The sequence below is a fragment of the Bubalus bubalis genome, chromosome 5 (genome assembly GCF_019923935.1).
Source record: "Bubalus bubalis isolate 160015118507 breed Murrah chromosome 5, NDDB_SH_1, whole genome shotgun sequence".
Lineage (NCBI taxonomy): Eukaryota > Metazoa > Chordata > Mammalia > Artiodactyla > Bovidae > Bubalus > Bubalus bubalis.
Window position 1 is genome coordinate 131,983,817 of NC_059161.1, and position 25,933 is coordinate 132,009,749.

The window sequence follows — 25,933 nt, forward strand, 5'->3', positions numbered from 1 at the left end:
CGTCGCGGCGGGAGGCGGACGCCGGCGGCGCCGGGCGGCCGCGGGGAGGTGGACGGGCCGGGCCGGCACCCCCGCGCCATGGGCGCGCCGGGGCGGAAGCGCCGGGGGATCCGGGCGTCGGGCCGCCGGGCCGCCGGGCCGCGCAGCTTCTGGCTCCCGCGCCGCCGCCATGATCATCCCCGTTCGCTGCTTCACGTGTGGCAAGATCGTCGGCAACAAGTGGGAGGCCTACCTGGGCCTGCTGCAGGCCGAGTACACCGAGGGGTGAGCGGCGCGCTCCCGGCCGCCGGTCTGCGGGGCCCGGGCGGGGGCAGGGGGGCCCGGCCTGCGGGGCCCGGGGTGGCGGGTGGGGGCCCCGGCCAGCGGGGCCCGGGGTGGCGGGGTGTCGAGGATCCAGGCTTGAGGGGTTGGGGTCTTGAGGCGGCAGTCAGGGGTCTAGGCCTCCAGGTCAGGGGCAAGGGATATTCATTAGATCCCAGGTGACCCTGGCAAGCCTTTTATTCCCCGAGCCTTTGCCAGCCCTATGTTCTCCAGACCTGCTCTCAGGAAAGCGTCTCCCACGCCGCAGTTCAGGCAGAGGAGGGGAGCTGGTTGCCAAGCGCTGGTGTCTGGGGACTCGAGTATCCTGGCTCCACGCCTCCACCGCAAATAGGCCCCTGGCCACCTCTGTCCATCAGCTCCCTAAGGTCTCCCTGCTATTAGGCCCATCCCTCTGTCCTCAAAGACATTGATGCTGGGAAAGGTTGAAGGGAAAAGGAGAAGGGAGCGGCAGAGGAGGACATAGTTAGGTAGCATCACCAACTCAATGGACAGGAATTTAAGCCAACTCTGGGAGATAGTGGAGAACAGAGGAGCTTATCGTGCTGCGGTCCATGGGGTCACGGACACGACTGAGCGACTGAACAACAAACCGTGTCCTGCAGACTCACAGGCTTTTGTAGGACATCGGACAAGCTTCTGATCACATAGCCCTCGTCATCGGGCTTCTGTGGGGTCTCTTCCGTGTTTGCCCCTTGGCACTGCACTTACCGCCTTACTTGTCTGAGTTTACCCTAGATGAGAGTCTTCCTTTGGTCCTTGTGTGGACAGCCCCATCCTTATCAAAATGTGAACCTTGGGGACCTGGAGCGTGCCAGCCAGCCGGGCTTCTCGGTGCAGCTGGTTGGGTGGACTGGGAAGCACTGGACAGCCTTAGCATTTGCACCAGGCTCCAGGGAAGCTGGTGAATGACGACAGATCAGATCAGATCAGTCACTCAGTCGTGTCCGACTCTTTGCAACCCCATGATTCACAGCACGCCAGGCCTCCCTGTCCATCACCAACTCCCGGAGTTCACTGAGACTCAGGTCCATCGAGTCAGTGATGCCATCCAGCCGTCTCATCCTCTGTCGTCCCCTTCTCCTCCCGCCCCCAATCCCTCCCAGCATCAGAGTCTTTTCCAATGAGTCAACTCTTCGCATGAGGTGGCCAAAGTACTGGAGTTTCAGCTTTAGCATCATTTCTTCCAAAGAGATCCCAGGGCCGGTCTCCTTCAGAATGGACTGGTTGGATCTCCTTGCAGTCCAAGGGACTCTCAAGAGTCTTCTCCAACACCACAGTTCAAAAGCATCAATTCTTCGGTGCTCAGCCTTCTTCGCAGTCCAACTCTCACATCCATACATGACCACAGGAAAAACCGTAGCCTTGACTGGACGAACCTCTGTTGGCAAATTAATGTCTCTGCTTTGAACATGCTGTCTAGGTTGGTCATAACTTTCCTTCCAAGGAGTAAGCGTCTTTTAATTTCATGGCTGCAGTCACCATCTGCAGTGATTTTGGAGCCCAGAAAAATAAAGTCTGACACCGTTTCCACTGTTTCCCCATCTGTTTGCCATGAAGTGATGGGACCAGATGCCATGATCTTCGTTTTCTGAATGTTGAGCTTTAAGCCAACTTTTTCACTCTCCTCTTTTACCTTCATCAAGAGGCTTTTTAGTTCCTCTTCACTTTCTGCCATAAGGGTGGTGTCATCTGCATATCTGACATTATTGATATTTCTTCTGGCAATCTTGATTCCAGCTTGTGCTTCTTCCAGTCCAGCGTTTTCTCATGATGTACTCTGCATATAAGTTAAGTAAACAGGGTGACAATATACAGCCTTGACGAACTCCTTTTCCTATTTGGATCCAGTCTGTTGTTCCGTGTCCAGTTCTAACTGTTGCTTCCTGACCTGCATACAGATTTCTCAAGAGGCAGATCAGGTGGTCTGGTATTCCCATCTCTTGCAGAATTTTCCACAGTTTCTTGTGATCCACACAGTCAAAGGCTTTGGCATAGTCAATAAAGCAAAAATAGATGTTTTTCTGGAACTCTCTTGCTTTTTCCATGATCCAGCGGATGTTGGCAATTTGATCTCTGGTTCCTCTGCCTTTTCTAAAACCAGCTTGAACATCAGGAAGTTCACGGTTCACATATTACTGAAGACTGGCTTGGAGAATTTTAAGTATTACTTTACTAGCGTGTGGGATGAGTGCAATTGTGCGGTAGTTTGAGCATTCTTTGGCATTGCCTTTCTTTGGGATTGGAATGAAAACTGACCTTTTCCAGTCCTGTGGCCACTGCTGAGTTTTCCAAATTTGCTGGCATATTGAGTGCAGCACTTTCACAGCATCATCTTTCAGGATTTGGAATAACTCAACTGGAATTCCATCACCTCCACTAGCTTTGTTCGTAGTGATGCTTTCTAAGGCCCACTTGACTTCACATTCCAGGATGTCTGGCTCTAGGTCAGTGATCACACCGTCGTGATTATCTGGATTGTGAAGATCTTTTTTGTATAGTTCTTCTGTGTGTTCTTGCCATCTCTTCTTAATATCTTCTGCTTCTCTTAGGTCCATACCATTTCTGTCCTTTATCGAGCCCATCTTTGCATGATATGTTCCTTTGGTATCTCTGATTTTCTTGAAGAGATCCCTAGTCTTTCCCATTCTGTTGTTTTCCTCTATTTCTTTGCATTGATCGCTGAAGAAGTCTTTCTTATCTCTTCTTGCTATTCTCTGGAACTCTGCATTCAGATGTTTATATCTTTCCTTTTTTCCTTTGCTTTTCGCTTCTCTTCTTTTCACAGCTATTTGTAAGGCCTCCCCAGACAGCCATTTTGCTTTTTTGCATTTCTTTTCCATGGGGATGGTCTTGATCCCTGTCTCCTGTACAATGTCACGAACCTCATTCCATAGCTCATCAGGCACTCTATCTATCAGATCTAGGCCCTTAAATCTATTTCTCACTTCCATTGTATAATCATAAGGGATTTGATTTAGGTCATACCTGAATGGTCTAGTGGTTTTCCCTACTTTCTTCAGTTTAAGTCTGAATTTGGCAATAAGGAGTTCATGGTCTGAGCCACAGTCAGCTCCTGGTCTTGTTTTTGCTGACTATATAGAGTTTCTCCATCTTTGGCTGCAAAGAATATAATCAATCTGATTTCGGTGTCCACCATCTGGTGATGTCCATGTATAGAGTCTTCTCTTGTGTTGTTGGAAGAGGGTGTTTGTTATGACCAGTGCATTTTCTTGGCAAAACTCTATTAGTCTTTGCCCTGCTTCATTCCATATTCCAAGGCCAAATTTGCCTGTTCCTCCAGGTGTTTCTTGACTTCCTACTTTTGTGTTCCAGTCCCCTGTAATGAAAAGGACATCTTTTGGGGATGTTAGTTCTAAAACGTCTTGTAGGTCTTCATAGAACCGTTCAACTTCAGCTTCTTCAGCATTACTGGTTGGGGCATAGATTTGGATTACTGTGATATTGAATGGTTTGCCTTGGAAACGAACAGAGATCATTCTGTCATTTTTGAGATTGCATCCAAGTACTGCATTTCGGACTCTTTTGTTGACCATGATGGGTATTCCATTTCTTCTGAGGGATTCCTGCCCGCAGTAGTAGATATAATGGTCATCTGAGTTAAATTCACCCATTCCAGTCCATTTCAGTTCGCTGATTCCTAGAATGTCGACATTCACTCTTGCCATCTCTTGCTTGACCACTTCCAATTTGCCTTGATTCATGGACCTGACATTCCAGGTTCCTATGCAATATTGCTCTTTACAGCATCGGATCTTGCTTCTATCACCAGTCACATCCACAGCTGGGTACTTTTTGCTTTGGCTCCATCGCTTCATTCTTTCTGGAGTTATTTCTCCACTGATCTCTAGTAGCATATTGGGCACCTACTGACCTGGGGAGTTCCTGTTTCAGTATCCTATCATTTTGCCTTTTCATACTGTTCATGGGGTTCTCAAGGCAAGAATACTGAAGTGGTTTGCCATTCCCTTCTCCAGTGGACCACATTCTGTCAGATCTCTCCACCATGAGCTGCCTATCTTGGGTTGCCCCACGGGCATGGCTTAGTTTCATTGAATTAGACAAGGCTGTGGTCCTAGTGTGATTAGATTGACTAGTTTTCTGTGTGTATGGTTTCAGTGTGTCTGCCCTCTGATGCCCTCTTGCAACACCTACCCTCTTACTTGGGTTTCTCTTACCTTGGGCGTGGGGCTGGCAGCCTGCCCCAGACTCCGCCCCGAGATGCCCCAGGCCAGGTCTGGGTGCCACGCTGGTGCCCGCACACAGGAGGCTTTGAGGGTGGCTGGGGCCGCGTCTCTGGGAGGGGCGAGGGGGCTGCTTCCGCCGGGCGAGGCCCTCTGTCTGCCAGGAGGAGCAGGCTGCAACCCGGTTTCTCCCACCTGCAGGGACGCCCTGGATGCGCTGGGCCTGAAGCGCTACTGCTGCCGCCGCATGCTGCTTGCCCACGTGGACCTGATCGAGAAGCTGCTCAACTACGCACCCCTGGAGAAGTGACCCCGCCATGCGGCAGGCGGTGTCTCGCCCATGGCTTGTTCCCCTGGGGTGTGGGGCGCTGGAAGCCGCGCCCGCCCATGGCTCTGTTGGCGTGGGTCTTCCTGTCTGGAAAGAACCGTCTAATAAATGTTTCTGAGGACTGCCAGGAGGTCCTAACAGTTGGTCTGGCTTTGTGGGCTGCCCCGCCGGTTTGTGGGTTCTACCTGGTGCATGAGGCCACTCACAGGTGCCTGAGGCCCTCACGGCCCAGAAGGAGGGTGGGCCTTCCACACAGCAGAGCTCAGCATGGGGCTTCCTTCCTCTGTGGGCGCACTTGGCCCCACAGAAGACATAGATGTCACGAGTGCTTGAGGTGGGGGCACCGGCGTCCCACAGCGCTGTGCTGGGTGCCCTTCGGCCGAGAACAGAGGTCCCCACCTCCTCCCCCAGTATCTAAAGCACCAGACTTTCTGAGCTCCGAGTGCCGTGCCCCCTGTGGTCACAGCTGCGCATCCTGAGGGTGCTGCCGCCAGAAGCTTCCAGGCTCCACCCAAGGCAGGCAGGCAGCTCTGCTCCAGAGGGCACGCGCCTCCGTGGCCAGCCCCGAGACCCCACAGTAGGTGGGAGGTGCCCCGAGGCAGCTCTCCTGGGCATCTGTTCTGAATGGGCTCTCGGTGCCCAGGCGTTAAGTGCGTTGCCCTGAAAACCGACTAGAGAGCTGTCTGGCAGGGGCGGGGGTGGGGGGCAGCTCATCCCGGTCCAGCTCAGGCTGAGGCTTCAAACCAGAAGCTGCCACTTTGGCGGGGCTCAGGCAGGCCCTGGTTCTTCCAGCAGCTCAGGGCAGGAGGGAGGCGGCCTTCCTGAGGCCACCTGCCCAGGCATCTGATGGGTGGTCTCTGCAGAGACCAGGCCCAGCACCCTTCTCTGGCCCCGCCCTGCCGGCAGACGTCCTGCCAGACCCCACCTGACTCGCTCCCAAGACCCCCGCTCTGGTCCCTGGTCCCTGTGCGGTGGCCAGACAGGCCTTTGGAAACCACAAGCGGTCCAGTCACCCACTCCCTGGGGTCTCAGCCCCGCTCCCTCGGAGCTCTTCCGCATCACCAGACCTGCATCCAGGGACTAGCTGAGCTCCTGCGAGGCCTGTCTGCAGCTGGCCCAGCCTCCATCCCATGGAGCCCCGTGTCCACCTCTTGCGGCCCTGGGGGTGGGTCTGTTCACTCTGCCGACGTGACAGCCCTTGGAGACCAGAACTACTTCTGTCAGCGAAGTCATCTCAGCCATCCATTCCACAGACATTTATTGAGCACCTATCAAGTAGCAAGAGCAGTCCTAGGCATGGACTAGAGCAGTGACTATAACCCTCAGGGTCCTGCCTCTGGGGGAGCGTGAGAGCGGTGACCTAGTCAGTACGAGGCTGCAGACGGCGGTCAGCGGGGGAGCAGCCGAGGCCCGGCCCGGAGGGCTCTTCCCTGGTTGAGGAGGAGGCCCGGTACCCCGGGGGCCTGGGGGAGGCACCTGGGGCCTCCTCACCTGCTGCTGCCCAGCTCCCTGCACCAGCCCATTTCTGGAGCACCCCAAGGCCACGATCTCAGCCCAAAGAAGACGGTGGTGGGAGGGGGGCCTTTGTTGTTAACCCCCAGCCCAACAGATCGGTGGGGCTGACCTTAGGTCTTGGGACTTTGGTGTGTAGCTAAAGGCACTTGAAGCTGCCTCTGGGGCTTGGGGGTTCCCAGAGGGCACGGTGATGGCACAGTGGGGGTCCAGGCAGTGGAACAGTCTCCCTGGTAGGGGAGGGGGCAGAGTCGCCGCCTGGACCGCAGCACTCTGGCTCTCAGGAGTGTCAGTAGTCAACGCATGGCAAGAAGCTGCAGCGCACGGAGGGCGGGTGCCCGTGGACACGCTCAGTAGTGCTCCAGCTTCAGGCTCTTGTACAGGCAGCAGGTGAAGAGCATCCCGAACACCTGAGCACAGGGCCAGCGAGAGCACGTCAGCCCCGGCCCGCAACACACATGGCACACGGGCGAGGCCCAGCCCCCATGCACACCACACCTGCACACGGGCGAGGCCCAGCCCCCCACACACACGGCACACGGGCCATGCCCAGCACCCCCCACACACACACCTGTACACAGGCAATGCCCAGGCCCACGGCCCCGATGATCCTCAGGTGCTCCTGGATGAAGGTCTCCAGCTTGGTGATGCAGCCGCCCTGCAGGGGTGGAGGGGCTGCTGAAGGTGGCGAGTCCTCCAGCCGCCTCGGGGACGGGGCCACCCAGCATCCCAGGCAGCTCAGCAGGCCCCCACCGGCCTACCTCCACTTTGTAGATGTTGGAGGCGTGGTCCCGCCGCCCACAGCCAGGCACCACGGTCTTGCAGCAGCTGTCGGGGACCACTCGTCCGTCCGCTTCACCCGAGCGGATCCACTCGCTGTCCTGCCAGTCCCGCGAGTTGTTGCTGCCGCAGCAGTGGAACTACAGCAGGAACAGAGCTCAGGCGGAGCCCCGGGCCTCAGCCCTGTGGCAAGGCTCCCGCAGAGGTCCGGGGAGGCCCCGCCCTGCGCCTCCCAGCCACCCACCTCCTGCTGCAGCTTGTCCACAGCGCTGGTCACGCCCTCGTGGCCCGGCTGGTGGTACCGCCTGGTCATGGTGCCCTTGAGGTTCTCCTTGAGCTCTGCGTTCAGCTGGGGTGAGGGAGGGACAGCTGCAGCCTTGGTCGAAGACTCCGAGGTGGGGCAGGGTGGGAGTGGGCGTAGACCGGCAAAGGGGGGGCATGCAGGAGGACTATGGGAAGGGCTGGGGTCAGGGAATGGGCGTTGGATGCTGGCTCAGACAGGTGGTTGTGGGGGCCAGGTGGCTGGGAGTCACCCAGATGGCCGTGGGCAGGGTCGGCGGCAGGGAAGGCACTCCAGATTCCCTGGACACCTGCCTCAGCCGAGAGGCAGCTTGGGTGCGGAGGGCCAGCTGGCCATGCCTGTGGTCCACCCTCCACCTGTGACCCCGCCCCCTCTCCAGGGCCTGAGGACTCGAGGCTCAGCACTGCAGCCTTACTGTCTCTGTCCTTCCTAGCCTACACATTGTACCCTTACACGGCAGGTCTTCACATGCATGCCCTGCCTGTGTGTGTGTGGCCCAGTGCATGGGTGTCCGTGTCCCTACGTGTACGTGTACGTCTCCTGCACGTCCACGTCCTCACATGGCCTGTCCCAGCCCTCACCTGCTGGTAGTAGACGTAGGCCAGGACCCCGGCAATGATCTCCAGCAGAAAGATGATGAGGAGCAGGCCGAAGTACTGGGGGAGGCACAGGGACTCAGGTGGGCTGGGGCGTGGACACCCCCATTCCGTGAGGACGCCCAGCGCCAGGCATGGCAGAGCGGAGCCACTGCCCTCAGCTGCCAAGTGGCCACACAGTGGGGGCCCCCGGCAGCAGGTGAGGCCTGGGAGACCCCCAGGCCTCCCAGTGCTCCTCCTCAGGCGTCATGCCTCTGCTGGCCCAGCTGGGATACGGGGACCCTCAGGTGGGCAAGGAGCCCCTCCCAGGTGAGCACAGCAGAGTCTGTCTGTCCTGCAGTCTCACCCATCATTCCCTTCTAAGCCCTCCTAACCCAGAACCAACCCCAAGCAACCTGGCAGGGAGCCCCACCCCCACCCTCAGTGCGGCAAGCCCTGCTGACCAGACGCAGCAGGTTCCTCCTCTCCTTGAAGGTGGCACAGCAGCCCAGCGCCCCGGTCACCATAACAACAATGCCCGCCACCACCAGGATGTAGGCTGTGGCCAGGTAGGTGCCCGAGGCCAGCAGGCTGATGTAGTCGCTCTTGAGGGCCAGCGTCCAGATGCCCACGGCCATGACGGCCAGACCAGCCAGCTGCGGGCAGTGCACACCGGTCAGCACATCCGGCCCCGGGCGTGGACCCCCGGCCAGACTCCTCCGAGGTCGGGGAGGGGGGTGCCCACTGCTCACCCAGAAGCAGCAGTTGAAGGTGAAGAGCAGGTACTTGAGGCAGACGGTGCCACATGTTGTCGACTTCTCCCCAAACTCGCCCATCCTGGGGCCGGTGGGTGGGGGAGGCGCTGCCCAGGAGGACGGCCAAACGCCAGCGGGGAGAGGAGCGGGGGACACGTGTCCAGACCAGGTTGGGGCCAAGCCAACTGCCTGCCTGGGTGATGATTCTGGGAGCGTCTGTGGGAAGCAGGACCCCTCCCGGGAGGGCTGCACGGAAGCCCCCGCCGCCACTGCAGCAAGGGCAGACGTGGTGCCCTCAGCCCAGCTGAAGCCTGGGGGGCGGGCCCGGCTTCCCTGACCAGTGCCCAGGGCACGGTGGGAGAGGCATGGAGGACCCCCAACCACCACCACGGGCTGACTCAGCCCTGCAGGCAGCCAGGTAGGACGGCCCAGCAGGCACCTCGGGTGAGCTCAGACAGGCCCCCCACACCACCCCACCCCAAACATTCCCTGGGCCCCACGTCACAGGGTGGCAGGATCCTACTGGCTGCTGGGGCGGGGGTGGGGGGGGGGGCAGAAGCTGCTCAAAGGTAGACTGATCTGTGCTTTTTTAACTTAGTCCTGTGGCCTTGGAGAAGGCTCTTAGGCCTCATAAAGGGCCGGCCTGCCTTCCTTCCAGCCAGAGCTGGTAGGTGCCACCCCCAGACCTGGGGGTCCTTCCTGAATGGGGACAGCCACACCAACCCAGGGGGAAGTGTCGCTCCAGCCTGTGTCCTTCCCCAGAGCCACCCCACCCTCTCCTTTCTGGGTGTCTGCATGAGCGGGGTGGAGACAGAGGGCAGAGGAGCCCTGGGGCCCTGTTTCCAGACAGACACAGTGCCTCCCCGAGCTGGACTCCTAGCGGCTGCGCCTAGCACTCACCTGGCTGGTGGGATGGCTCCTCTGTAGGGCAGGTAGACAGAAGTTCCCGCCTGAAGAGGCTCCACTAGAGGGCCAGGGACAGGCCACAGGTCAGGCTCAACCTGGATGGGCAGGATCCCACCATCCCTCCTTGTAGCTGACCCAGGTACTGGCCGCGAGCTGGCCGCATCCGCCCCGCCCCCCGCCCCCGGAGAAGGGAGCGGCCAGGCCCGGTATTTTGGCCTGGGCTAGGGCGGGGCAGGGCAGAAGACATTTCTGGACAGTCTGATCCTGGGAGGGGCCGCACGCCTCCTCCAAGCCCCCTAGTCTGAGCCTTGGCACCTGGCCTGTAACTGGCCCTTCCCCCACCAAGCGGCAGTAACTGCCGCCTGGGAAGAAGAAAAGGCGCAGACCCTCCGCGCAGGCGGACCTGGGACTGTCCCGGGGTCCGGGGTCCTGGGAAGGCTGTTTCCAGGCACAGGCTCCACCCGCACGGCCCGCCCTTGGGCGAAGGGCTGAGGAGCGGGCCGCCTTTCCGGGAGTGCCCGGAGGAGGTGAGCCCCCAGGGAAGGGCCAGCCAGAAATAGCTCCCGAGGCCCTGGACACGGCCGCCCCACCCCCGGCTCCCGAGGCCCAGCCGGGCCTGTCAGCGGCCCACGCCCCAAGGTGGGGGACTCCCAGCTCGGCTCCCGCCCGGCCGGTGAGGAATTCGCGCGTCACCGCGATGAAGTCACCGCCGCCGCCACCCCCACGCCCAGGCGGGGCGCACGGCCCGCCCACTCGCACCGGCGGAGAGGAGGGCACCGGTGTTCGCGCAGTGCGTGGGGTGTTCGGGAGGAGCCCCGGCCCGAGGGGGCCGCAAGGACGGTCCGGAGACCAGGGAGGCGCCTTGCCCTCTCCCGGCGGACCCTCGGCCCGCCGGGCCTCCGGGCACTCGTCTATCCCTGGTAGGAGCCTGCGGGGCCGCCAGGCGCGCAGCTTCTCCCGGTCGTCGGTGCCCGGCGGTGCACTCACCGGCCACGCGTCCGAGTCCGGCGGGCGGCGGGCGGCGGGGGCGGCGGCGGCGGCGGCGGCTGGGAGACCAGAGAAGACACAGCCGGCCCGGGCCTGCGACCGAGACGCGCGGTGCCGCCCCGGGCCCCGCCCCGAGCCCGCAGGCCCCGCCCCCGGCCAGCGACGCAGGCGGGTCCGGACAGGGCTCGGCGCGCGCGGGCGGGGCACCAGCCCCGGCGGCGGCCTGAGGGCCACCCGAGGAGGCCGAGGCCAGGCGAGCTGCGGCCCGAGGCACCCGCTCGGGAGGAGCGGCGGGGGCGGGGCGGGGCGGGGCTGCGGGGGTCCCCGGGACAGACGCGGGCCTGCCCGGTGGAGGGCCTAGAGGTGCGGTCAAGGGCAGAGAGGGGCCTCTCTGGGCGCCGTGCGGAGGATGGCTTGCAGGGGAGGCCCGGGTCACGGCGTGAGAGGGTCCGGACAGGAGGGTGTCGCCTGGGAGTGGTGGGAAAATGTTCGGGAACGAGGGCAGATGCTGCGACCGGCTGCGCTGGGGGTCTACAGCAGAGTGCCCGACGGCTCGAGGCCGCGCCGTCGGTGAGGACAGCTCTCCCGGGACAGTGGGAGGCCCTCGTCCCCTGCTCCCTGCCCGAGGCTCGGGCTGGCAGGGCGGAGGGGCACTGGGGACAGCTTAGGCCCACCCCCGGCGCCTCCACTCAGGATTCCAGTGGGCTGAACTAGCCCACCCAGGGCTGTGTGAGGACTGGCATGGGGAGGGGGTGGCCCTGGAGGCTGGGGGCGGTCAGAGAACCCGGCCCACTGCTTCCTGGCCGACTGGCCTCAGTCCCTTGGTCCCTACAACTCTGGCGGACGGTGAGGGCTTGCGGACATGTCCAGTGGACACACAAGGACGATGGACACCTGGTCCAAATGCTACGGCTCCCACACACACAGGAGGCCGAGGAGGATCAAGTCAGTGGACTTTATTCGGAGGAGGGGGTTTTCCGCTAGTTTTGATGCGCTGGGGATAGAATGAGGACCACAGGAAGGGACATGAGTCCCTGAACCACCCCCTCCAGGTTAGTTCCTTCATGTCTGCAAGTCAGGCAGGCCGGGGAGCTCACTGGGGACAGCCCACATCCTGGATAGGCAGCCCCCAGTCACGCCGAGTCGCCTTCAAGGGGCGGCTTCTCTGAGTAGCCAGGTGAAGCCCAGTGAGTCACTCGGGCTGGTCAGCGGGCACTGGGCAGGTGGCCGGAGCCGCGTCTTGGGGGGCGAGCCCAGCTACTGCAACAGCAGCAGCAGGGGGCGCCCAGCAGGGGCGCCGAGCTCAGCGCCTTCCTGCGGCTGCTACCCAGCCGCTGGGCCTCACAGACGTCCCTCTCGTCTCGGAGCCGCGTGTTCAGCTCCCTGGGGAACAGCAGTCCACAGGCTCTGAGGGGGTCTCAAGAGGAAGCACGCCTGGGTGGGGGACGCGGGCACGGAAGGGCTTCCTCGCGGTGGGGGGGCGGGGGGGGGGGGCTGGGTGGAAGCCGGCGGGGCGCGGACGCCTTCCGGACGCACCTGAGAAGCTCCAGTTGCCGCAGGAGGCTGAGCTTCTCTTTCTGCATGTTCCTCGAGACCGCGACCACGTCTCTGCAGGACGGAGGTGGTGATCCGGATGCAGGAAGGCGCCTCGGGGTGCCGCACGGCCCCCTGGAGGACCCGCCCCACGGACACCCCAGAGGCGGGGCTGGAGCCGGGGGCGACGGCAGCCCGGAGCTCCAGGCGCGCCCCTCCCCGGAGCCCGCCCCCGAGGGCCCGGCCCGCCCCCGGCACCGTTGGGCTTGCTCGCGGCGGCCCTGCGCGTCGCCCTCCAGTTTGCGGAGCTGCTCCTGCGCGCCCTCCAGTTGCGTCCGCAGCGCCTCGTTGGCCAGCCACAGCTGTGCGTTCTGCGCCTGCGCCTCCAGCTGCTCGGAGGTCCGGGCCTGCAGCTGTTGTTCCAGCTGGGGGAGCGGGGGGTCGAGGCTGGAGAGAGCCCCCCAAGTCGCCAGGGAGTGCGTGGGGACGGCGGGGCTTGGGCCCGGGCTGGGCCGCCATGCATCCCTCCGCGCGGCGGCTGCTCACCTCCCGCTGCCGCAGCCCCGCGCGCTCCAGCTCCTGCTCGCGACTCTGCAGCTCCAGTTCCAGGCGGCCTCTCCGCTCCTCCTGGGGGAGGCCCTAGGACGCGCGGGGACACCTGAGCCCCCGTGGGCGGCAGGGGCGCGGGTAGGACCAGTTCCGTCTAAGAAGGCAGCCCCCCGGAGACCCGCGCGCCCGGGCTGGGCCCACCTGACCCCGCAGGCGCTGGCGCTGCTCGCGCAGCTGCTGCTCCATCTCCTCGTACAGACACCGCACTTCCCGCTGGTGCTCGCTCTCCCGCCTGCGGGGAACCGAGGGTGAGACGGCGGCTGAGAGCCTGCCAGCACCGCAGCCAGGAGCCCCTCCGCCTGGCCCTCCGGCCGCCCCCGGCCTCCCAGCCCTCACCTCCGCAGAGCGTGCTCCAGGCCGTCCCGCTCTCTGGCCGCCTCCTCCAGGCAGGCTGACGCGCGCATCAGAACGTCCTCGAAGGAGCCCAGCAGTTCGGGCCGCTCACGCTGCAGCCGGGTCCAGAGCGCCCGAATTGCCTGCTGCCTGGGGTGGGTGGGTAGGGGCTGAAGCCGAAGGGAGGACTCCCCCACCCTGAAGGGTGAGCCCGCAGAGGCCCCCGTGGCCTTGGACAAGCAGGCACCCTCTTCCCGGTGGCCTGGCAGGAGGTGTGTACAAGCGGGGTTGTGTCCTTGTGTACCCAGGGCTGTGCCTGTGCTGCGTGCAGCCGTGACTGCTGACTCCAAATGCAAATTCTGTGGGAAATCACGCCCGGCTCACAGTAGTGGCAGCTGAGAGGGCCGGACCCAGCCTGGCCGAGGGTCTCCGTCTGGGAACAGGCACGCAGGCGACCTGGACAGGCCTGCGCAGGTGGACCGAGCAGTGGAGGGTGCTGGGGTCGGGCCAACATGGACTTACTCGCCCAGGACCCGGGCCACACCCAGCTGCTCCAGCGCCGAGCAGAGCAGCTCCTCGTCCTCCTCCACTGAGCCCCCGGCGCCTTGCACATCCAACCAGCCCGACTCGAAGGTCTCCTCTGGAGCCCGGGAGGGCAGAGCACCCGCGGTGGCCTCCACGCCCACGAACTTGCCTGCAGGGCGTGGGAGGAAGAGACTGTTACCCCCCACAGCTCAGCCCACCGCCCCCTCACATATCCTGCCCTTCTCTGAGCCCGGTTTCCTGTTTTTCTTCCTTACTCTGGTCCAACTCCCGTCCTGGGAATGGGAGGTGACAGCTGGGCTCAGGCCAGAATGAGGCACGCCTAGCTCCCAGCCTCACTAGGCTTAGGCTCGGGCAGAGGGGTGGTAGCCGGTGAGCACACCACCGCATTTGGGGGCTCTCTGTGTGTTTGTGTGTGTGCTCTGGAGGGAGGCCACGGGGGGGGTGTGGGCTGCCGGCCTTGTGGGCCCCCAGTCACACGTGCCAGCGGGCTGGGGGTGGGGCTCAGGGGCCCGGCTCACCCAGGCCGAGGCAGAACTCCCGAGCGGTGAGGAAGCCGGTGTGCGCCTGGTCCAGGCTTTCAAACACAGCCTCCAGCTGCTCGGGCGTGAGGGGCAGGTCGCTCTGCAGGCCCTGGCGGGCGGATGGCAGGGCTGAGTGGCCAAGGTCAGCCCCGGGGGCAGGCGGCTTCTGGGGGCGGGGGCTCACCTGCAGGTCGTGCCGGGTGATGAAGCCCTTGGCCTCCTTGTCGCACAGCAGGAACAGCTCCTGGGCCTGCTCCAGCATCGTGGCCGGGGGCCCTGGCGTGCAGCCCTGCTCCCACCCCTCCTCCTCCTGGGCCTCCCCAGCCCCAGGGGGGCTGGCCATGGCGGTGGGCTCAGCCTTGGGTGGCCTGAGCAGAGCTGAGAAGAGACGAGGAGAGAGGAGAAGGGCAGGCAAAGCGGGTGTGAGGCAAAGGCGGCCGAGGGCTAAGCGGGAGCGGTGGGCACCCAGAGGTGGGGCACAGAGGAGCCTCCCTGCCCCCATGGGAAGCGGGAGAGGGCCTGGCAGAGGGACCGCCAGGCAGTGGGGCCGGCGGGCGGGGGCCTGGGTGGAGCTAGGCAGGCTCAAGGCCACAGTCGAAGCCAGCAGGTGCAGGAGAGACTGCATTAAGGGAGGCGTGCTGGGGGCTGCTCTAGATCTTGTGACTGAAATGAGGTGGGGGCTTGCGAGAGGGGGCAAGGTCTTGGGTGAGGGAATGGTAAGCCGCAGAGGACTTGAACAGGTCCTGGAATTGCCGACCTGGGCACGGGGCTGACCAGGCCGGGCCAATGAGAGTACCAGGCGGTCCTGGCTGCTCTCAGCTCCGACCCTGGGCCCCGCCTCCGGCCAGCTGGCAGGCAGGCTGGCTCCGCCCTCCCCGCCCGCAGCCCCTCCCACCGACCTGGGGCCCCACGGAGGGCAGGTGCAGGGTCCAGCCCGGGCCTCGAGGCCTTTCAAGGCCCTTGTCGGGAACCTCAGGGTCTAGCCTAGCAGCCTTTCCTGCTGGCACCATGCTCACCACCACACTGGCCTCCTTCCCAGGGGGTGCCCTGCCCGTTCATCAGACCACCTCTTGTTCCCGCAAAGCCCTGACCCCCGAATTTCCCGAAGCCAGCCCCCAGTGTGGCATCACCCCCCGACCTGGGACCCTGGGGTCGTCGCCCCTCAGTCCAAGACTGTGATTCTCCCCCCCACCCATATTGCCGGGGGTGGGGGGCGACCGATAAAGAGGGCGGATCTGAGGAAGGGCGGGAGGAGGGGACGTGGGCAGAGACCACTCCCCCAGCGCGGGCTAGCCCGCCCCCGGCCCAGCGCGAGCACTCCACCCCACCAGCAGCTCCCTGGCTCCCTGGGACCCGAGGGCCGTCCCAGCCGGAAGCTGCACTGTGTCCCGGCCGCGGAGCGGAGAGTGGGGAGGACTCCTGAGCCCCCACGCCCTGGGGCCCCAGTCTGCCCTGCCCTTGCCACTGCGCGCCCCCAGGGGCACCGGAGTCCCTGGCCGTGATATGCAGGGATCCATGAACCCTGTGGCGACCTGGCGGGGAGGGTGTGGAGGTACGCGGCCAGCGCAGGCAGGGGGTGGGTGGGGGTGGGGGGGACCCGCCAGGCGCCTGCCTACCTGCGAGCTTCACCGCCACACCTGCGCGCACTGGGTTGTCCACCCGCCAGTACCGAGACCCCGGCAGGGCCGGCCGGGCGGAGCCGCCGCCGCTGTCGCCGTGTCCCCGCCGTGTCCCCGCCTCTCAGCACTGCCCTGTAGCCCAGCACTCAGCCCGCCCGCCCTTGCATGCAGCCCCCGACCCCCAGGGTCTGTCCTGTCCGAGCCTGAGCTCCTGGTGGGGTGGAGACGACCCCGGGGACACTTCCTGCACAGGGCCAAGGAGGGGGGGCAGTCCTCAGGATCTTGATTTCAGGCGCCGAAGAGCGTGCAGGAAAAACCAGGCAGGAAATAGACCAAAATATTTTCAACGGTTATCTCTAGGAGTGGCGTGACTTTCCTCTCTTCCCTATGCTTCTCCAACATTCTTTCCCATATGTTTTTAAAACAATAAGCGAGTAGTATACTACAACACGGTATTTAAATCAGTGCTTTAGAGGCCTGTGTGTGTGAGGGGGAGTGACTGGGGGGGGCTGGCAGGAGGTTCCTGTCTCAGCAGGCGCCCCAAACCCTCCTTGGGGGCATAGCCCTGACTGCGGCTCCTGTTGGGGGAGGGTTGCCAGAAGGTGCTGGGTGGGGACTGTGTGTGACTTCCTTGCAGGGGGAGAAAATGCCAGCTTCTTCCCAGGGGTCCCCCTCCCAGGTCCCGGCCCGGCCCTGCACCCACCTGGAGGGGCTGGCCTCCCGGGGCCCTCCTGGCAGCGCTGGGGGCTGGGGGCCTCCGCTCCCCCAGGGATCCTGCTGAACTAGAACCGGCTGGGCCTACAGGACAGGACCTTGAGACCAAGGGGTGGCCCCTGGCACAGGCGCGCAGGGACCTGCTGAGCCGGCTCTCCCGGTCGCAGCCCCAGCCCGACCGTTATTGTTGGCTGGGGGCTGCGGCCATGGGGAAGCATGGAGGGCAGGTGAGGGCAAACCCCCAGCAGCAATCAGCTCTGGACTGCCAGCCAAGCGCCCTGCTCCGCTCAGAAACCCCCCTTGCCCCATGGGCCCTTGTGGTCACCAAGGGGGGCTGGCCGCATCCCCTCAGACGGCCCAGGCAGGGCAGAGGAGGCCTCCAGAGCATGTCTCACCCACAAGACCCAGCCCCCCTCACCACACCTGCTCCCTCCTATATTCGGGCAGGGGGCTGGGTACACTGTTGGGGGCGGGGAGGCTCCTGATGACAGGGGCAAGACCCACACCTCCCACCACCTGGGGCCAAACGCCCACTGTGGAGCAGCCCCCCTCCACACCCCTCCACCCACCACCGCCCACCTCTCCCCTGCGCTCACCTGGGGAACCTCAGCCTCCACAGCCATCCAACCGGGAAATCATCCCACACCCCCAGGACACCATGAAGTTGTAAACTAAACAGTTCTGTTTTTATTTTGCAAGGATCTTGGTCCCAAATATTTCCATTGGCCCTTGGAAAGCTGTGCCCAAGGGTCCCAGCCAGTGGAGGGGGGCGGCAGCCTAGGAAGCCCTCGGTGCTTTGAGGGGGAGCCCCAGGGCTGGCTGGCAGGCCCTGAATGCCAGGCTAGAGGCACGCAGGACCCCGGGAATTCCTGGCCTGAAGCTGCAGAGACACGACATTGGCGGGACGGGCAGCCGCACACAAGTGAAGGAGGCAGGGCTGGGCTGTGGCATTTATTACATCTGCTTTGGCAAAAATAAATAATTCACACACATTCATCAGAAACATGAAAAAATGAAGCCGGCAGAGCAGGTGCGAAGTTCTCAGGAGTAATACCGCGCTCACAGGCGGGGGCGCCGGGCAGGGGCCGCAGGGGCGAGGCCCCAGCGTACTGGCCCGGTACCAGGGCGGGGCCCCGAAGGGGAGGTTAAGGCACAGGCAGGGGGTCCCTGTGGCCACGCTGGGAGGGCTACCCGGCCCTCCTCTGTGCAACGAATGAGCGGCTGGTGGACCGCAAAGCCCCCTTGGGCAGCGTGAGGGCCCCCAGCTCCTCAGTCTGCAAGGGTGGTAGAGAGGGGCTGTGGAGGGGAGCTCAGCTGGCCCTGGGGCCCCGCCTCATGGGGCAGGGACGCTGGGGGGCGCGGGGGGAACAGCCCTCAGCACCGGGGCCGGAAGGCCAGGGCCCTGGGCCCTCAGCAAGGGGGCGAGCTGGGCGGGTGCTGCGGGGGCCCCGGGGCCGGGCCGGCAGGGGCGCGCATGCGCAGGGCGTCCGGCGGGAAGGCCACGTTGGTGCAGAAGAGCCCGAGCAGCAGTTGCCGCTGGCAATCCTCCCACTTGGCCAGCACATCCCCCAGCGACAGGCTGTTGCGCATCCAGCTGGGCAGCACCTCGCTGTAGGCGGCGCAGGACAGCGGCACGGAGGGCAACGAGCGGGCGCGGCGCAGCACCACCTGCCCCGACAGCCTGCGGGAGAGCAGGATGGAGGGAGGGTGGGCTTGCGTGGGTCGCCTGGGAGGCTGCGGGCCGGGGTGGGCACGGCGGCGAGGGGCTCACCTGGAGGGCAGGTGGTTGCCCAGCTTCCTCTTGGCGCGCATCATCAGGTACTGGCAGATGCTGCCCGTCTGCTCCTTCATCCACTGGATGTCCTCAGGGACGTCAGGCAGCCACTCGAGCAAGCTGCGGCAGGGTGCAAGGCATGGCCTCAGGGACCGCGGCGGGCCGGCCCGGTCTGTGCCCTGGCTCTGGGGCCCGACATGGCATCTCTGCAGCATCTTAAACCAGCTGTCTCTTTCTCTCCTTGTGTCTTTGTGCCCACCACTCAGGAATGACTCCCAAGTCCGTCCCGGGGGCCTGCCCCTGCTGCTCACCGGATGGTGAAGGACACCGCACTCTCCAGGGGCAGAGTGTAGGGCACCATCATGGCCATGGCCAGACGCACGGGCAGCATGTTGGAGAGTGTGGTCAGCAGGTCCGTGGGCTCCATGCAGGCCTCCAGCAGGGCTGTGGGTACAGGAGGGCGGTTGGTGGCAGGTCGGCAGGGGAGGCAGAGACCAGGACCCCTCCGCCCCTCCCCTCAGACCCCCTTCCCCCACGCACCCGCATTGAGCCTTGAGGGCAGGTGCTCCAGGATGTGATCCTCCCTGGGCGGAGGCAGGTGGTCCTTCCCTCCAGTCCTCTCCATGGCCACTGCCCCCTCCTCTGCATCTGCATCCTCGGGGGCAGAGGGCTGGCTGGGGGGCAGTGCCAGCAAGGGGTTGGGCCGGTTCAGGAGACCTGGGTGGGGAGGACGTGACAGGCCATCAGCGGGGCTGCGGCCGGCTGGCCCACAGGGGACGGCCAAGCAGAGCCCACCCAGCCCTGGGCAGCCCGCGCACCGTTCCGCCGCAGGAAGCGGAGGCCATCCCTGTAGCCCTGTTTGCACATCTCTCGAAGCACCTGAGGCAGGGGAGGCATAAACGGGGGCAGGGGGCCATACACACCCTGTTCTGCCCCCCTGGGGTCCACGGGGTCTCTGCACCATCCCCCAACCCCACCCTAAGCGAACTTGAATCCAGGACCAGATCCAGGTTGGACAGAGGCTGGGCAAGTTGCAGGCTATCGCCAGGAGAGGCCCCCGGGCAGGTGTCCCCCGTGCCAGCGGCGAGGGTGGCCTCACCAGGGGCTCGGGCGGGAACAGGGCCTTGGAGAGGCGGTAGAGGTTGCGCAGGTTGAACTGGATGCTGGTGTTGGTGACTCGGAGCTCGTGGATATTGGTGGAGCTGTCCTGCGGGCAGATGTCACTCTCGCCCGAGAAGGGGGACACCGTGATGGTGTTCTTGAGCTCATAGAGTGGCAGGTTGTCTGAGATGCCGCCATCCACGTAGCGCTGTGGCAGGGACACCGGGTCACACAGGGAGGGCCCAGCAGGGGGCGCTGATGGCCCTCCCCCGGGGCCATTTCATCTGGGCCTTTCACCCACTGGGCACTGGCCACTGAACAGATGGCCAGACGGCGGGGTTGGGGAGAACACCACCGGAAACGTTCATCCGCGCTGGCTCGCTAGCTCTTGAGTAACGGGAAGTGAGGCCACAGTCGGGGGGGCACAGATGGCACTTCTCCCCGCACTCTGGGGAAGTGAGGTGACAGGCCGGCCGGAGGGCGGGGCTGGGGGCGCTCATCCCACCCCCCACACAGGAGCCGACTTGTCACCCGGGCAGGGCGCCCAGGGGATACTCACCACCCCCTGGAGGGAAGGGGGGATGAGGCCGCAGTATACGGGGATGAAGGTGCTGCAGACATTGGCCTGGGGGTAGGGACAGAGGGGGCAGTGAGCAGGGGTCTCGGGGTTCCTACCGCACCCCGGTACGGCCCGTGGGGCCCACCTGGATAAGCTCCTCTTTGGAGTTGAAGTGGGTTATAATGACGTTCTCGCCATCAGAGACACGGGTCAGAGAGATGCCTAGGCGGCCGCTGGCACGCTCATAGCAACCAGCAGGCAGAATCTTCAGCAGGCAGCCCCGGATGGTCTTCACCATGTTGAAGGAAGGGTGCAGTGGGCCCAAGAAGCGCTTCCGGGCCTCCTTGGACACCTCGATGATGTTGGCGCCAGCTTCACCTGGAGCAGCAGGGCCAAGAGTCAGGCCAGCACTCCTGGGCTTCGCACATTCCCCAGGGCTCCATGCCCAGGGACCATGGCACAGACTCAAGCCAGCCCTATCCACCCTGGAGGAGTCTCTATGTCCACCATGGGGCCTGGCCCACAACTGGGACTTTTGCCACCTGTTCCTGGGAAGAGAGAGGCTCCTGGGAGGGCAGATAGCTGAGGCCATGGCCTGCCCTCTGCCCAGTATTTCCCAATGCTCTCCCTGATCCATGAATCACAGAGCCTGGCGTGGCCTGGACCCAGCCCCCGCCCCCAGGAAGGGTAGAAGCCACAGGCTCAACTCTGAGCAGCCTCAGCCTTCACCCACTTGGCCAGATCCAGATCCACAGACCCTAATGCCACCCGGGGGCATGACACCAGCTTGCATCCCATTGCAGCCCCTCAACATGGCTCTGGGGGCCATGGGCACGACTGGGGACAAAACCGGAGTGCGAGGGGCCCAGGAGTAGCCGGGACAGGAAGGCCCCAGAGGCACTGGGATCGCCACTGGGGTCAGGGATGAGGCAGGGTACAGGCTCCAGCTGCCCAAGACCACTGGCGCTTGTGAGAAAGCTTTCTTGGGAGCATGTGTTGGGGGGAGGCGCCATGCGGGCCATGTCCTCAACAAGGTACCACGGACCTAGGGGTGTCCTGAGACCAAAAGGGGGTCTGAGGAGCACTGGGCGGAGGCCGCCTGGAGGGGAAAGGGCCTGGCCGCAGGGTGAATTCCCGTCTGCTCCTCCCACCCCAACCTCTCAGGGCGAAAGTCACCGGCAGGGGGCAGGGGAGAACCCTGGACAGGCTCCTGCTGGGCGGGGCATTCCAGAAGCTAATGACCCCTCTGTCACTTTGGCTGCCTCCAGGAGAATTCCGTGTGCCGTAAACATCGCTGGCAAGGGCCGCCGGAGGAGTGCGGGTGGAGGAAGCCGACGCCGGGACTTCAGAGTCTCCACGCGCCTCTGGCCCCATGGAGGGGGCAAAAACGTCTGGCCGCAGCCGCGGACCCAGACCCACAAGTGGGCGGTGCGCCAGGAGCGAGAGAGCCGGGGAGAGCTTGTGTTGGCCAGGCCCAGGCCTGACCTGCTGGGTCCTCCTCCAGGAGTCCTCGGGAGGCACCAGGCCACAGTGACCAGACGCTCTCTCAGAGGCCAACTCCATACCTGGCCCCGGGGCCATGGCAGTCTGGAATGCCGAAGCCCCAGGACACAGTGACCGCTGGCACCCGGTCTTACGCGCCCTGGGCAGGCGGACAGCCTAGACCCCACCCCGTCTCTCAAGGTCCCGCCCACGAACTACTTTCTCTTTCCAATGAAATAACTCCTCTGCACCTGCCCGCCCCCCAACCTTTGCGCCCGACAGGCGGGCCCTAGGCGGCAGCACCGGGCCCAGAGGCACACCGGGTCCTACTCCAATCCCCGGGCACCCTCGGAGCAAAACAAGGCAGGCCCCGCCCCTGGCTGGCGCCGGGAATTGGATCCTCGGCCCGGGTCCCGGGTAGAGACCCCCTCCCACCTCCCCATGGTGACGGAAGGGGCCGCTCCACCCTCGCGAGGGGCATCTGCCCAGCCCCCCCCCCCCGGCCCTCTTACCCAGGCAGGCCCCGGTGACCAACGTCGTGGCCGTGAGCGCCCCGGCCGAGGCGCCGTAGATGTGCGTGGCGTTGGCCACCAGGAAGGGCGCGTGCTCGCGGAGGCAGGAGGCCACGCCGATATGGTAGACGCCGAGGAAGCCGCAGCCCGCGAACGAGATGTTCCACGTCGTCTCCTTGGGGAACATCGCGGCGGCCCGCCGGGCTCCCGGGCTCCGCAGGCCGCCCTGTGCGCCGCGCGCTCGCCGCTCGCTCTGGAGCCGGGGCTACACCGGCCGGCTGGCCCCTCGGTCGCGGTGGCTCGGGGTCTCAGCCGGCGGAGCTGGGGACTCTGCGCGGAGGCGGCGATTTTAGCAGTGGGCGGGGCGGAGCCGGCTCGCGCGGGCCTATCGGGGCGCGCGGGGAACGGCCGCGCCCCCGGCTCCGAGGCCCCGCCCCTCAGGGGCCCCGCCCTCCCCGGAAGCCCACCTGGACCCGGAGACCCCGGCCCCGAAGCTGAGGCCCCGCCCGCCGTCCAGCCACCTGGGCTCTGAAGCGCCGCACCTGCGGCCCCTCCAAAGACAGTAGCCAGGCCCGGACGGGAGTCCACGTCCCCCACCTCCTGCTGCCTTCCCCGCCCCCACCACCGTGGACGGCGGAAAGGGGCGGACGGGGGCCCAGAGGAGTGGGGATGGCCGCTCTCAGGCCCGGGACGTCGGCATCTGAGTTGGACACCCGGGAGCGGAGGGCCCTGCTGTCCGGGCAGCATCTCGCCTCCCTCAGGCGTAGGCCTCCGCCCGCCCGGGACAGGGACCTGAAGGACCCACCGAGACTCATCCACAGAATCACCCGTAAACACACAGGGCTGCCTGCAAACCACAGTTCCCAGAGAGAACACTGGCGTCTCAGGCCCACACCAGACCTCCCGGCCGAGCTCCGACCGCCCCGCAGCCAACTCTACCTGGGCACTAAGTTGGTTTACATCGGCCTCCTGTCCCAGCTCCTCAGGCTGTGGGGTCTACTCCGGGGTCACTCCAGCCCTGACCCGCCCTAACTAATTGCCCAGGCAGGTGCTGGTAACGTCACCCTCCCACCCCCTTCCGCATTTTTCTCCTGGATTGCAGGGCAGGGCTATCCTGACTTGTATCCAGAACCAGCCCTGCACCTCACTTGTTTACTGGCTCAGTCCTGTCTGACTCTTTTCTGACTCCATGGACTGTAGCCCACCAGGCTCCTCTGTCCATGGGAGTTCCCGGGCAAGAATACTGGAGTGGGTTGCCATTTCCTTTTTGGGAACTTCCGGACTCAGGGTTCAAACCCATGTCTTCTGCATTGGCGGGATTCTTTTCTGCTGAGCCACCAGGCCCTCCGGCACCTCACTTCACCTCCCAAACAAGGGGCTTATCTATGCTGGAGGCAGGTGGTCAGCGTGCACGTTGCCCTTGACATTCACTCCCCAGGCAGGAGTTTAGTTCAGGACCCAGCCTGGGGCTGCGCCCCAGTCAGGCCCAGGCAGAGCCAGAGCAGGGCCTCCCCAGGACAGGGCCATCGGGCATCATGCCGATCGGTCCTCAGCTCCAAGCCACCGGTACTTGGCATGTGTGCCCGGCATGGGAACCCACACCAGTAGAGCAGTGAGGAAAGTCAGCCCAGGCTGGCCCCACTGGGGAGGGGGTTGGGCTGAAGTGGGAGAGAGTGTTTCCGCAAGTTCAAATAAGGACTGAGAAGGGTGAAACATGGAAGGCAAAGGGCCACCCACCCTACAGACACTCAAGGGCCCTGGGTGGGAGGACGGGGGGGAGCCGGGTCCTGGGGAAAGGGAAGGCAGGGGGTGAGGGTGTTTGACTTAGAACCCCGAAAGCTTTGGATGGAGGTGCAGCACAGGATTGGGGTGCCTGAGCCCTTGGGGAGGCTGCTGGACGCAGGGAACACAGTGGGAATGGAACAGACCCCCAAGGCCAGCCTGCAGAGCTCAGGGGGTCACCAGGGTGGACCACCAAGGAGGGGCTGGACACTGTGAGCTCAGCCAGGGGCCTAAGGCTGTCCCTGCAGCCTGCTCTGAGGGAGGCCAGAGTCCGGGTCGTTTGTGAGGGAATGAGGCTGTGCCACCCCAGTGCAGGGAGACCTCTGCTCCCATTTCCACACGCTAGCTGACTTGTTTTGGGTACATAACCCTCCCTTTAGGCCCCTGGGACCAGTTCTGGAGCCAGGAACATCAAGCCCTTCCCAGAATGCTGCCTGTGGAGTGGGAGGCGGACCTGCCCCTTCCCCCAGGCAGTACAGATGAGAATCCCTGGGGGTTGCTGACCACCAGGCAGGGGTCCTCTGCCCCCACAGGGTTGAGCCTAGGATTGCGAGTTCTGCCCCTGGACCCTGGGTCCACTCCTCTGGGAGGGGCCCCAATACCCTAGCCTTGGACCACGGCCCCAGGTCAGCTGTGTCCTTGGGTGCTGGGAGCCGGCATATTGCATATTGAGTGCATATTGCATATTGAGTGAGGATCTGTAATAGCTCAACTGGAATTCTATCACTGCTGAGAGCCAGCGTGAGGCACTCCACCCATGACAAAGGTCATGAGGAAGGAGGCTCGGCATACGCAAAGGCGGGATCGAGCCTCAGGAGTCCCCCTGGAAATTCTCGAGCATCTACCCCCAAAACCAGAGTCTGCCTACTTTCTGCTTTGTGCTTTCACCTACACCTCTGACTTTACGGGGGGCTGTCTCCCACTACCTCTCTCTGGAAAAAAGAGTTAGCTTACAGCTCCAGTTAATAATTCCTGGATGTGACAGTGTTTCAACCTACAAACTCCTTTGGAAATCCTCTAGCCTGCCTGAATAGGTTTTTCCGGCCACATGTGATTGTTCAGAGCCTCCCAACTGTGAGAGGCAGGAGATGTTCTAAACTGCCTAAACACAGATTCCTTTGAGTAGTTAAAAGATTGATTAGAAAATGTATTGGTGAAGGGTTTTTCACTTGTTGGGCCAATGTTTGCTGCTAAGTCTCCATACTCCTTACCTACTGTGTCTTTGGCAGTGTATTGATTGATATAATGGGTGTATAGAAATGTAAAATGCAGCTTTGTCCAATGCTTTTTGGAAGGCTGGCGCCTGACTTTGGAATAATCACCTTTAGAGAAAGATAAGTTTCTTAAAATGTTAACAGGCCTCCTGGCCAGAAGATGATGTCAATCACCTGAACTTTTGCATATGATAAGTTTGCAGGAAGAAAGCCTGGCTTGCTGCATGACTCTACCCCTTCCCCCATTATCCTCTATGCATACCTTAAGGTATAAAAACTACTTTGGAAAATAAAGTGCGGGCCTTGTTCACTGAAACTTGGTCTCCCCATGTCACTCTCTCTCCCAAATTCCAGCTGAGTGTCCATCTGGAGCGTGGATGTCCTCTGCGACCATTTATTTGCCTGGGCTTCTAAGACCCACTCGAGAAGGTGTCTAAGGTGGGGCACCTTCCGCTATTCGAGAGGGCGCCTGCGGCCTCCGTGGTCAGAGCTAACCTGGTGTCACGGGTTATATTGATTTTCCGCGTAAACCAAGCCACTCAGCTTCTTTTCTCCACTGAATTTTCCTACTGAGCTATCCTTATTCTATTACTCTTTATATCTTTGATAAATATTTATAAATAAATAAGTCGCCGACGCCGTCCCCGCTTCGAATACCCTGGATCAGCCGGGGCTGGACCCCGGCACTTGGGCACACAGAGCCCCCCCAAGCCCCACCACACCCCAGACCTTTTCCCCTTCCTGTATCCTCACCCCCGTCCAAGCCCCCACTCCTCAGGGCCAGCACTTCTTCCCTGGGGCCTCTTCCGGAGGTCCCATCCCTCTGTTCTGCCATCTCCTGTGCTGCACTTACCACTCTCCTCTGGAACTGTGAGCCCACAGCTCCATAAATGCCTACTGCGGGGTGAGCTCCTAGCACTTGCCCACCACACCACAGCCTTCAGCAAGGCAGAGGATCTACTGGGTA

At 63.2% G+C, this 25,933-nt stretch overlaps 3 protein-coding genes across 32 annotated transcripts; 1 reads left to right on the forward strand and 2 right to left on the reverse strand.

The window, feature by feature from the left end:
* The first annotated feature begins 99 nt into the window (after positions 1 to 99).
* On the forward strand, positions 100 to 4,978 carry POLR2L (RNA polymerase II, I and III subunit L). The gene is made up of 2 exons (XM_006045829.3): positions 100 to 264; positions 4,725 to 4,978. The coding sequence occupies exons 1-2, from the start codon at positions 170 to 172 to the stop codon at positions 4,831 to 4,833; spliced, it is 204 nt and encodes a 67-aa protein (XP_006045891.2). The 5' UTR covers positions 100 to 169; the 3' UTR covers positions 4,834 to 4,978.
* A 1,114-nt stretch (positions 4,979 to 6,092) lies between these two features.
* On the reverse strand, positions 6,093 to 16,637 carry LOC102407694 (CD151 antigen). Of its 30 annotated transcripts, XM_025287043.2 has the most exons (16): positions 14,394 to 14,722; positions 14,207 to 14,318; positions 13,665 to 13,836; positions 13,146 to 13,292; positions 12,951 to 13,041; positions 12,747 to 12,839; positions 12,459 to 12,625; positions 12,204 to 12,275; positions 9,675 to 9,738; positions 8,772 to 9,020; positions 8,484 to 8,675; positions 8,026 to 8,100; positions 7,388 to 7,492; positions 7,125 to 7,283; positions 6,935 to 7,021; positions 6,093 to 6,773 (listed from the first exon to the last, which is right to left on the reverse strand). In XM_025287043.2, the coding sequence occupies exons 1-16, from the start codon at positions 14,709 to 14,711 to the stop codon at positions 6,714 to 6,716; spliced, it is 2,163 nt and encodes a 720-aa protein (XP_025142828.2). In that variant the 5' UTR covers positions 14,712 to 14,722; the 3' UTR covers positions 6,093 to 6,713. The 30 variants fall into 30 exon arrangements, 20 of the variants coding, with proteins under 20 accessions (XP_025142828.2, XP_044799818.1, XP_044799817.1 ...); XM_044943883.1 differs by adding an exon at positions 16,532 to 16,637 and having other exon boundaries at positions 8,772 to 9,043; positions 12,204 to 12,839; positions 14,394 to 14,587; XM_044943882.1 differs by adding an exon at positions 15,826 to 16,223 and having other exon boundaries at positions 8,772 to 9,043; positions 12,204 to 12,839; positions 14,394 to 14,587.
* Positions 16,638 to 17,480: 843 nt separating this feature from the next.
* Positions 17,481 to 22,926, reverse strand: PNPLA2 (patatin like phospholipase domain containing 2). Its single transcript, XM_006045816.3, has 10 exons — positions 22,910 to 22,926; positions 21,971 to 22,300; positions 20,122 to 20,354; positions 19,977 to 20,042; positions 19,416 to 19,625; positions 19,135 to 19,195; positions 18,857 to 19,033; positions 18,628 to 18,760; positions 18,314 to 18,436; positions 17,481 to 18,223 (listed from the first exon to the last, which is right to left on the reverse strand). The coding sequence occupies exons 2-10, from the start codon at positions 22,155 to 22,157 to the stop codon at positions 17,953 to 17,955; spliced, it is 1,461 nt and encodes a 486-aa protein (XP_006045878.1). The 5' UTR covers positions 22,158 to 22,300; positions 22,910 to 22,926; the 3' UTR covers positions 17,481 to 17,952.
* Between the last annotated feature and the right edge of the window lie 3,007 nt (positions 22,927 to 25,933).